At 30.9% G+C, this 12,731-nt stretch overlaps 1 protein-coding gene and 1 pseudogene across 1 annotated transcript; both read left to right on the top strand.

Annotated features, from left to right (window-relative positions):
• LOC107021666 overlaps window positions 1–3,243 on the top strand; it is a 9,242-nt pseudogene extending 5,999 nt beyond the window's left edge.
• Window positions 3,244–9,642: 6,399 nt separating this feature from the next.
• Window positions 9,643–12,303, top strand: LOC107023856 (cinnamoyl-CoA reductase 1). Its single transcript, XM_015224673.2, has 5 exons — window positions 9,643–9,903; window positions 10,085–10,239; window positions 10,772–10,957; window positions 11,026–11,378; window positions 11,879–12,303. The coding sequence occupies exons 1-5, from the start codon at window positions 9,783–9,785 to the stop codon at window positions 12,060–12,062; spliced, it is 999 nt and encodes a 332-aa protein (XP_015080159.1). The 5' UTR covers window positions 9,643–9,782; the 3' UTR covers window positions 12,063–12,303.
• Window positions 12,304–12,731: the final 428 nt, after the last annotated feature.

Genomic DNA, 12,731 nt, shown 5'->3' with positions numbered 1-12,731 from the left:
GACGGGGGGGGGGGGTAAAATGATCAATGAACTCGCAAGAAAGGAAAAACTAGAGATGTGGAAATTATGGAATTGATTATCATCAAGAACGATACATTACAAATAATTAACTAATAATAAACATGTAACAAACAATAAGCCTTGGAATCTCAATTGCCCACTAAATGTCGCTTGAGTATTTCTATCTTAGCTAGCTCTTCAAAACCAACTAGGAGATACATTTCAATATTGGGCTACACTTAAGGTCTCGATACTGCTCCGAAGAAGTAGAAATGTGGTTTGCAAATAGGCTTCATGACATGTTATTCTTGATCGCAGACAGGAATGCAGTTCGCAAAACAGAAATGGGACCACAAAAGATCATCGCATTTTGGTCTTCGAAGTCCTTTATATTCTGTCTCTTTTGTGGCTGACAGACCCATTATGCAGTATGCAGTCTGGTTTTGAGGCAGTCCATGGAAGGGTTCAATTTTTTGACGTGTTTAATCACTTTTGCCCTCCTTTGGTGTCCCACCTCAAAATATCTACAAAATGTAAATAACATAAGAATTATATACTAAAAAGCATTAAGAACATGAAAAATCTATGTATATGACATAGAATGTGCCGTAATTTCACGGCACATCAATGAGTTAGCGGGAATGTAGCCTCTGTTGTAGATCTATCAGGTATAAATCCGAACTGGTTTCTGTTACTCTATATGTTGTATCACTCTTTCCCCGAGTTCCATCTTGTACTCATTAGTTTAATGCCATTATTGTTCGCACAACTTTGAGTATCTCTTTTGTTCTTCACGTCATTGTATCTACCAATTTCGATTTTACTTCATCTTGAAAAACAAGGAAGAATCTAGCTACAATTTCTCATCTTAAAGTTTCTCTTTACAGGTTTTACGAGGGAGTCATTTCTTCTTTTGATTCTGAGACAAACAAACACAAGGTGACGAGATCATTTATTTTTATGTACTCTTGTCATTCTTATTTTATACAACAATTCAACATCCTTGACCATGTAAATCATTGTATCATTTGTTTTCATGAAAGTTCTCAACCACTGCTAATATAATATACCTGCAAGTGAAACTAACTCCATGTTAAGTCAAAAATGGGGTCGGATACACTAGGGAATAGCCAAATCTATTTAACTCTTCAAATTCAAGATCTGCCAAGTAAATCCCTTTTGACATAAAGGTACAACCTTACAGTTTAGAGACCTCTTTGTTGTAGAACCTATTCTTAAATATATTGATTGTGAAGCAGCGTTATCTAACTTGGACCGTATTTATTGGCTTTGACATTTCATAAAAAATCCTCCTGAAAGTTCCAAATGACCGGTGTTGTTTGGTGTTTCCTTTTTTAGGTCGTATATGATGATGGTGAAGTAGAGAAATTGAGACTACATAAAGAACAATGGAAATGCTTGAAGATAATTTGTCTCAAAAGGTTCTGACCTACCCATCTGATATACTATTGTTTCTGACAGATTTCGTATTAGATTATGGTTCTAAGTGTTTCATGTCTGAAACACTCGTCGTTCTAATTTTTTGTTTTAGGATATTAAAAGGACTTTTACCATGAAAGATTATGGTAAGGAACTGGTTGGCACTAGGATAAAAGTTTGGTGGCCATTGGATGAAAAGTAAGTAGTTTGGATCATTTATGTGAGCACTGCAAATCACTGTTAATTTGTTGTACTAATTAATCACACTCACCCACCCAACCATCCTGCACACACACACACACTTTTCAGCACTTGTTGTAGCCTTCAGTTTTTGAGTTTATGCTCTAAAATATTGCTTTGCCTGCTAGGCTATGTGCAAGAACCTCGTTCCTCCAGTTACTTATACTCCTATATCTTTGATGGTATTGCAAGAATTCTAGCATGTGTTTATTTGTAGCTTGCATCGTTCCTTGGCTCATTCAATATTTCTTGAGTTACTCCCTCTATCCCAGTAATATGTCTCAGTTTTCTATTGGGCTCAAAGTTAAAGAAAGAAAGAAAGAAAGAACTTCTTTTGATACTTATCGCCTAAAACATGTCATAGATTTTTCTGTGGCCATAAAATCATGCCCTAGAGGGTAAAATGTGAAGTTCAAATTTAAATTATTTCTAAATTATAATTATAAAAGGTGTCATTTCATTTTGAACAGGCTAAAAAGGGAAGTGTGTCACATTAAACAGGATAAATGAAGTATATGTTAAGTCATGATCCTTGATGCTTTAAGCAGAGTTAAAACTTGCAGACGGTTCCTGCGTATTATGGCAGTCATAGGCAGAGAGAGTCAGACTGTAACCTTTTGTTGTTAATGGGTTCCAGAGTTTCCAATGCAGTTTGTTTGTCTAACAAAAGACTTGTGTGAAAAATAGTCTGTCATTTTTTTAATTTTTCAAGTATGGTCCTTTTCTCTTTTCCTTTTTCTCCTCTCTGCCTCCTTCTCCATCCAAAAAGATCATACAATTTGACCGATCATAGTATTTACCTTTGATACATTTCTCCTGTTGGTTGCCTCTTGTATGAAAGTTTGAAACAGGCTAACGTTGTTGGCGATATTTACTATTCTATATTATTTTATTCATTTTGCAAGTACTATTCTACATTTTCTCATCTTAATGTTTCTCTTTGTAGGTTTTACGAGGGAGTAGTTTCTTCTTTTGATCCCGTTGAAAGGAAACACAAGGTGATGAGATTACTATGAAGCCTTATGATTGTCTCGATAAATTCTTAATTTTCTTTGAGTTACTCTTTATGTTTAAACACTTGTCATTCATATTGTTTGAACCCGATTATCATAATATCTCCATGTTGAGTCAAATGGGGTCACATAAAATAGGGAATAGCCAAGTCTATTACTATTCAAATTCATGATCTGCCACATAAATCCATTCTTACATACAGGGATGACCTTATAATTTAGAAACCTCTCTGTTACAGCCTTATTCATAACTAACCAAGGAAGGGAAATATAAACTGATCGGGAAGTAGAAATCTTACCTAACTTGCACATGTGTTTCTCTTCTTAGGTCTTATATGATGATGGTGAATCAGAGAAATTGAGACTACATAAAGAACGATGGGAGATGCTTGAAGATAATTCAACTCAAAAGGTTCTTTACCCGTCTGACAACAGATATTCATATTCTTGTTGCATTTATATTTGTTTTGATGTTGTTGTTTTCGGTGCAAAATCTGTACAGGATCACGCGTTAGACTTTCAAGGCCATGCTGTTTCATCTGCTACGTAAGTATTGAATCTAATTTTGTTATAACATTTGGGAAATCCAGCTTCAGTTGTTGTGCTTCACTTGTTGATACCAAATTTCTTTTTAGGATTTGTCCAGAACATCACCTTAGACATGTCAATATATTTGGTCCTACTTGTAGCTCAGAGAGAAAATTTCCATTTATGTAAATCTTTGTTTGGATATTCAAGTCAACCCAGAACAAACTATCCATGCATTTATCTACCTGGAGAGTCGAGGCTAATGAATTATCAGCCTTCCTTCCTTCTCTTCTTAATGTTGTCGAGGCACTTCATGCGCACTATTGATACTCAGTGCCAAATATCTCTTCATCCAAAAGGTCTTTCTGTTTGTTACCCGTTGTAGTTAGTACTGCATTCTAAACTGAATATTCAATGTTTTTTTTTGTCAAATGAGCTGTAATTTTTATCTACAGGTCATAAAGTACCGCAGAGTAGAAGGGCACTGAATCAGTGGAAATTTCTGTCGTGGATAGGAAAGAAACTCAACTCCTGGAAGTGTTGAAGAATTTTCATAAATGTAACTACTAAATTAAGCGATGTGATTCAGTTGATTGGAGAAATGAGATGTTAGTCTTAGAATATTTCAGCAGCAAAAGAAACTGAGCTAGTCATGGTTGTAGATTTATTATATGGTTGTAAATGCTCAGCGGCTTACATGTATGATTAAATTACTGATGTTGGAGAATTCAGAACCCATAAAATTCATATTATGAATCAACGATTTTTTTTGTATTTCCAAATTAGACTATTTCTTGTTTAGATTTTTTTGTGTTTCCATAGATATATATTGAACAAGCACTGCACATGTTATTTGTTTCTTTTTGTTATGTGTCACTTGTGCGATTGGTTGAATTAGAAGGTCAAGTACGAGTTCAGTTTAGATTACAACTCAATTATTGATACTTGATGTTGTTATTCTTTCGATTGTTGGAGTATGTCGATGTCGAAGTCGTTCTGCTCTTGAGCCAATGATCTGTCCCAATACAGAAGCAACAATGGTTAATGCCATAGCTGTTTTAGGCATCACAACAACATATAGCTAGCTATAAAGGGAACAGCAGCATGAACTACAATAAACCATGATATATATGAGAACTTGTCAGTGTGTTCTCTCCATATATATCCCTAATGGAATATTAACTGCCATTCCCAATGCACCAATAACTTCGAAAATAATGGTTGTGGCCGCGTAGTCTTCACAAAAACAGTCCTAGCCCTGACTGCAACTACTGCAGGTGGGCAGTTGAGGTAGATGAAAAATTGATGCCACAATTGGGAGAACTCCGCCAACAGCTCTATGTGATTTCGCGATAGGACAATTCCCTCTTTCTAACCACTTGTTCCACCATTGCCTCGATGATTTTTCCGAATGAATCAAAACTAAACGGATCGAATGATGGTAAACTTATCGAGGCTGATTTTGCAATTGAAGGATGAAATTGAGAAAAAGAGTTCCATTTTGTTTGATTCCGGATTATACTCAGCTATATGAAAATAACTAGCATGATTCCTATTTACAGAAGTGTAAAGCCTAATTTAATTAGAATTAGATTTGGTTTCCTATTCTAAATTTGAATTACTCTTCCAATATGCGAAATCAATCATGTTTTGATTTCATATAAAATATATTGAACATGCATTGCACATGTTATTTTCTTATTTGTTTTGTGTTACTACTACGCTATATTTTATTACTATCTTTTTCTATAAATTTGAAGTTATTCTTTTTATATTTTTACATTATAGTAGCATATTGTTCTTTTATTATTTCTCAAAATTTAATAATGTCAATTATGAAGAATGGAACACGTTAGTAAATATGATTTTTTAAGTTTAAATCTTCTTAATAAAGTTTGAGTTTAGGCACGATCAGCCCTCGATCACAAACCACAATTTCAAATTTTAGCATTAAATATTTTTTTTTGTAATAACTAGCTGACTTCCTACCATCTCACAATTATTAATAATATATAAACGATTGAGCTTTATTTCTTCTATATTTTCTTACTATATTTCTTTTAAACTTGAAAACTACGTTGGCTCAAAAATATGAAAATTGCAATTCACTATTAAAAAACTAAGCCAAACTCGATTACAAAAAAAAACAATCCCAAAGATTTGGCTATTAACCTTGTTGTACAACGATAATAAACAAATCCCCTTCGAGTTAACTCTAACTTGAAGCAAGTTAAAAGGATTACACTATGTATTAATCTTCAGGCTAACTCTAGCTTGTATTAATAATAAATATAATTACTCCAACAGATTATGACCTTAGAAGTATTACTTGTACCCCAAAAAAAAAAAAAAACTGATAAAGTCACAACTCAAATCCTAATACATGAAACAAGAATACAAAAGAAAGTATCAAAAGGTAATTTTTAAGCCATAGAAGTAATTTTCCTTAAGGGAAAAAGGATAACCATCCCCTCGAATTATCCTAAATGTTATGCAGATGCCTTTTGTCATACTTTAGGGATATTGGTGTCCCTTCCGTCAAAAATCTAGAGCATACATACCCTTTATACTAACGGACATACACGTGTCATAATCTTATCCACCGACCTGACATCGGATCGATGGATAAGATTGTATCACGTGTCCCTATTTAATCTTCCGTTCGAGTGAAGGGCATATATGTTCGACAGGGACACCAATGTCTCAAAAATATGACGGAGGGTATGAGTATTTGCATACTATTTACGATAGATCGAAGGTATTTTTATCCTTTTTTCCCTTTCCTAAATATTAAAAACGTTAATATGTGAATTAGCAGTAGAGAATTATTCCTAACAAGAACATCAATAATCCAATAACGTAAAATTTTCAATCTGGCGAAAACGTTTTTGGAGAAATTAGTCATTATTAGATATTCTTAGTAAATATATTGGTATTTTAAAAAAACGTGTTTGGAGAAATTAATCATTATTAGATATTCTTAGTAAATATATTGGTATTTTAAAAAAACGTGTTTGGAGAAATTAGTCATTATTAGATATTTTTCCTCAATGAATATTGTTCTTTATCCAAATATGTTGAATTTTTGAGTAATTAGCTCTTTCAAAGTCTAGTCACACTTTTGTGATAGAACCTTCACAAGTTAAATTACTCAATTAATTTAGCAAGTATATTACGTTTGTTAATCATCAAATGAGTCAATAAAAATTACACTTGTAATATTGTATTTGATAAAATACGCCGATGACCTTATTCCGTGCAATTACAATAGGAAAACTAAGAGTGTTTATTCTTGACCGTTAATAATTAAATCTGATTATTAATATAATTTTAATTATTAAGAATAGTTTATAGTATGTAAGTTAGAGTAAATTCTAAATATAACCAAGAAAATGTAAGTTAATTATACTCGCATAATTCTTTGAGATATTATCTTTTTAGCCCCTCAAATATTGATCATTTCAATTTTTTATCCTAATAAATTAGTTAGATACATTTAACCTTCTATTCATTGATATGTGCATTTTTTTTTATCTCTCAGACTTTGAATCTTTACAAATTTAATGAATTATGTAGTGCTAAATCATTCAATGTATCAATGTATTATATTGAATTCATAAAAATAAGTAAATATTATAGTTGATTAAATTTTAAATATGCTTAACAAAATAATGTAAGGATCAAATAAGAATTAATCAATAATTGAAGGATCAGAAATGTAGTTATTCCTAATCACCTTCAAATTATTAAAAAGAATTGTTGATAATTATGTTCATAGTTCTTCCGGTCAATTATATCAACTTAATTCAATATTAGGATCACATGGTTCAGGATCGCAACTAGCAATGGATCAATGAAGTTGGAAGGGTTAAATAATAGTTTGGTCAAATTTACTGATTTAAATTTAAATTTTATATTTATAATGAAAAATTGATAAAATGTACAAAAATATATTAAAATTTAATTTCTAATACTTTATGTTGTAGTTTTTTTAAAATTTAGAATTCAATAAGGTTTAAATTAGTGTTCTCTAGCTCAACATATAATTGATGATGTTCTTATTAACTCGATGAATACATTATACATTTCTTTAAATATAAATATAGTATTACTAGTTAATTAATTGTCTTTTCATACTAAATACAAGATTGAACTTTTTGGTATGTAATTTCAAAAATGTAATTCATAATAACATAATCATGTAATATAACAAATAAAGTATGAAGAGAGAAAGTTGTATGCAGACCTTATATTTACCTTAATAAGATTTAGAGAAAGAAAATTGTACAAAACACTATTTAGGATTTAATTTTTTGAGATAATTTTCAATAATGAAATTAATATAAATAGAGAATGAAAATAAAAATCACCAATTTAAAGAAGTAAACGAGAAAAGATCTATGAATAAAGACTAAATCTAAATACCCTCCGTTTTAAAAAGAATGATCTAGTTTGATTTGGAACGAGCTTAAGAAAAGAAAGAAACTTTTTAATCTTGTAATTCTAAATTAAAGTTATGTCAAATGTACCAAAATGTCTTTTAATCTTGTGATCTTAAACATGTCGTGTGGAAAGTTAAAGTTAAAGAGTTGGCAAAAAAAAATGAAGGGTATATTCTTTTTAAAACAAACTAAAAAGGAAATAGAGACATTCTTTTTTAAATGGAGAAAATACTATATTAAATTCGTTAATATGTGAATTAGAAGTTTAGCACTAGATTATTTGGCTGGATTAATAAAATTATATTGTTTGGATTAAATATTGAGCCTCTTGTGAAGGATAATCTAAATAGTCTTAATCACTAAAACAATAATTTTAAAGTGACATAAAGGAAATTACAACACAAATAAAATATGAAAAAACACAAATATTGATAAATAGTGCGAGTACAATTCTATTATTTTCTAAATTTTACTCTCCTGAAATTTATCCATAATTCGAGGGTCGTTAGTAACGTATTTCTCGAACTAATTAGGATAATTTAGATTGAAATTTTCAAGATATTTTTTCAAAGAAATATAATAACTTTTTATAAGCATGAACTAGAGTTTAAATTTAGCCTTCAAGAATTTTAATTGAAATTGAACACATATTGAAAAATTCTAACTAGAATTGAACATTCTTATAATGTCCAACAAAATTTAAAGTACTGAACTTTAATTTGCTCTTTCAAAGTCAATAGACACTTTTGTTGATAGAACCTTCAGAGCTTGATTACTCACATTACATTAATTAATTAAGAAATTACCATTGGATTATTCAATAATATGATACTTTTACTAATTTAATCGGTAAATAACGCCGGTGACCTCATTCCGTCAACTACACAATATCTTGACCGGAGAAAGAAAACATCACTGAAAATTTCTTAAAGGTGTTTGTTTTTTGACTGCTAATCACTTTAATTTAATTAATCTAATTAACAATAGTGGGTTTACAAATATAACCCAAAAGGCAAACTATACTCACATAGTCCTTTGGGTATTAACAACACTTTGAGACCCTCAAATATTCATAAATTTTAATTTTGATCCTTGTAATTCTTAGTTAAACATATCTGACTTTCAGATAATTAATAAGTACAGTTTTGAAGTATCGATATTAAGTGTTAAAACCATTCAATTATTGATACATTATATACCATGTGTTGTTTTATATTTCTTATAAAAGGATAAAAAGGAAATATTGTAGTTATCGAAGGTTAAATATGCTTCGTAAAATATTATTAAGATCAAAATTTGAATTTATTCATAATTGAGGGACCAAACGTGTAATTATTCCTAATCTCCTTTAGTTTATTAACAATCTTGTTGATCAAATATTGTTTATAGTTATTTTAGTCGATTTAATCAACTTAATTCAATAGAATTAGGATCATGGTTGAGGGGTCGCAAGTAGTCCGTTTACATCAGAGTAAGTTATACCAACAAGTTTGAGCCAAAAGTTGGTATACATATTACATAATAAAAAATAATATTACATTATATCATTTGGTTAGTGAAATAAAATAAGTAAAAGATATCTCATTAAATTATTTTATCTCATTTTATATACATGAGCAGCTCTACAACTTCTTTAAAGGTAATTGCTTTTGGGCCTTCAAATTTGAGGGGCCTTATTTTAAAAAATAAAATTTAAATATTTTTTTTAAAAAAAAAACAAATACTATAATTATTATTTATAGAATTTATAAATTTTTCATATACAAGGAAATAAGTGATAGAAATTTAACAAATACTTATTGAATATACTATATATCTCAAGAAAGATTAAATAATTGGCTACAATAAACTTCGTAAAAATATATTCATCTGAATTTGGCTTCAAATATATTTGAGCTGCCCCTTTTTCTATATGGGATATAATTTCACTATTTTAGAAAAAATAATATAAAATAAAATAATCTTATTATTTTTGTGTAATGTACCAAACCACCCCTATATAAACACACTCTATTCACTCTGTTTTACGCATTACTTTCTAAGAAAAGAGCCTTAGCTAATTCAACTTTTCTATATCATCTTCATCACTAATCTCATCGGTAAATTAATATTTAGCAGCATGCCGTCAGTCTCCGGTCGGGTCGTCTGTGTTACCGGTGCCGGAGGCTTCATCGCCTCTTGGCTCGTTAAACTTCTTCTGGAAAAAGGCTACACTGTTAGGGGAACTGTAAGAAATCCTGGTATGCACACAATACTCCATCTTCATCATATTTTTCAATTCAACCCATCATTTTCGCGTCGTATATTGAAAGAAATTAAAAATTATATCGAGTTCATTCATTTTGAACTCACTGACTCTAAATCCTTGAATATACTCTGTTTTTCAGTATTTGTAGAATTTAATGTTTTTTTTATATATAGATGATCCAAAGAATTGTCATTTGAGAGAACTTGAAGGAGCAAAAGAGAGGCTAACACTATGCAGAGGTGATCTTCTTGATTATCAGAGTTTGCGTGAAGCAATCAATGGCTGTGACGGAGTTTTCCACACAGCTTCACCAGTTACTGATGATCCAGTAAGTCTTCTTTAACTTATGTACGATACAATATACAATAAACCTTTGTGGTCCGGCTTGAATACAGCGAAAGTTTAGTGTATTAGGCTAACTTTTTTTATTATATAAAACAAAGGGATAAAAGTAAAACCAAATTTGCGATGTGAAAAGAATCTTTTTTTTTTGTTTAAGCGTGCACACAACTAAAAGAAATTCTTATCTTGTGTTGGTTAGTTGGATTATCAATTATCATACTAGTTTTGGTTTTAAAAAATGTTGTTTTTTTTCATTTTTTGGTGATTGATTTGAGTAAAATATATCCGGGAAAAAGTGAGGGAACATAAACATAATAATCTAGTAGTAGTAGTTGGTGGACTGGGCCAATTAAACCATTAGTTGGATTGTCAATTCAAGCTAGACAAACTTTAATTTGTTTATGTTTTATGTTCCACCAAGAGGTCCATGAGGGGAAAAAAAGGTCTTCCGTACGTCGTTTTGCTCATAATTTCCCTTTCTTTAGTAATTAATTTTCTTTTGGGATTAAATGTTGAAGGAACAAATGGTGGAGCCAGCAGTAATTGGTACTAAGAATGTGATAACAGCAGCAGCAGAGGCCAATGTAAGACGCGTTGTGTTTACTTCCTCAATTGGAGCTGTGTACATGGACCCAAGCAGAGACCCTGAAAAAGTTGTTGACGAGACTTGCTGGAGTGATCCTGATTTTTGCAAGAACACTAAGGTCAATCGAATTAAAAATTTGACGTGTTATATCTTGTTATTGACTTGAATATGTTATTGTAAATGTAGAATTGGTATTGTTATGGTAAGATGGTGGCAGAACAAGCAGCGTGGGATGAGGCGAGGGAGAAAGGAGTTGATTTAGTCGCGATAAATCCAGTGTTGGTGCTTGGACCATTGCTACAAAATACTGTGAATGCTAGTGTTCTTCATATCCTTAAGTACCTTACTGGCTCAGCTAAAACATATGCTAATTCAGTTCAAGCATATGTACATGTTAAGGATGTGGCTTTAGCTCACATACTTCTCTATGAAACTCCTTCAGCATCAGGCCGTTACCTCTGCGCTGAGAGTGTGCTTCATCGTGGTGACATCGTTGAAATTCTAGCCAAATTCTTCCCTGAATATCCTATCCCCACAAAGTAAGTTCAAATTCCCAAATCTATCAACATAATCGCGCTAACTACTGCATGAATTTTTCTTTTTCAAATTAAAATCGCGAAGTTGTTTTTAGACCTAGTCCACAAAACATGCATCATTAGTTTGATCAAGTTGTTGGATGTTTTTGCTTACAAATGCACAAATAAAGCTTTTTTGTTGTTTGAATTGGTGATGTGTTAGTAGATGTACCAAATTGTTATTGGTAAGAATAGTACTTATGAGTTATGACCTAAGCATTGTTACCATATATACAAGTGACCCACTAACAAACACTTGAGTATCAACAATATTCTTTAGCCCTAAAATGCTCTTACCTAACACACCATCACTATCTTGTCTGGCTAAGCTGGTCCCAACTTCTCCTTGTGCTTTACCAACATATTGGGACCAATATTTTATCAAATCGAATGTATTTTTGATGTCTTCGTTACGATTGGTAGTATATATATTCTAATGTTGGTTATACTTGTAAAAATATTAGGTGTTCGGATGTGACGAAGCCAAGGGTAAAACCATACAAATTCTCAAACCAAAAATTGAAGGATTTGGGGATGGAATTTACACCAGTGAAACAATGCTTATATGAGACAGTGAAGAGTCTACAAGAGAAAGGTCACCTTCCAATTCCAACTCAAAAGGACGAAATTATTCGAATTCAGACTTAGCTTTATTATGTAAATAATAATAATGTGTAATTTTTTTTTTACTGTGTTCAAGGAAATGTTTTTATTGTTTCCGTTGTTGTTATGAGTATATATTAGCATAAAACATGAATAATGTTATCATGGATATTGCTTTTTATCTATAAGATAACATATTTATGTAATAATTTCTGTATATCTTTGGAATGTATGTTCAACTTAATGATTATATCATTCTATAATATAATATATATTCAAACTTTTAGTATTTTGATTTATTTGTAAATTATGAGTTTGATCCGCCTAACGTTTGTAATTTGTATTCCATTTTGATATATTGGAAATATGTTGTATTAGACTGTTCTATATGATATTATACTCATATATAAAATAGTACGGCTAACTTAAACTTTTGAAGAATCGAAACTTCCAACAAAATCACATTTTCAATATTGTCATAGGCGATAGTCAATAACGTATGTTTTGAAAATGCTCTGAGAGTTTCTTTATTCAATTTTTTGTGTTGTTGTATATCTTCGTAATTATTTGTATCGAGAATTCATTAAGAGTGTGTTTGATACGAAGGAAAATATTTTCTGGAAAAGTTTTGAAAAAGGTTTTCCAAATCAATTCATTTTCGTCAAAATTAAGGAAAATGATTTTCCTTCAATAATTAAGCAAAACATTTTCCAA

This window comes from Solanum pennellii, chromosome 6, assembly GCF_001406875.1.
Source record: "Solanum pennellii chromosome 6, SPENNV200".
Lineage (NCBI taxonomy): Eukaryota > Viridiplantae > Streptophyta > Magnoliopsida > Solanales > Solanaceae > Solanum > Solanum pennellii.
This window is presented reverse-complemented; position numbering and strand designations above follow the sequence as displayed.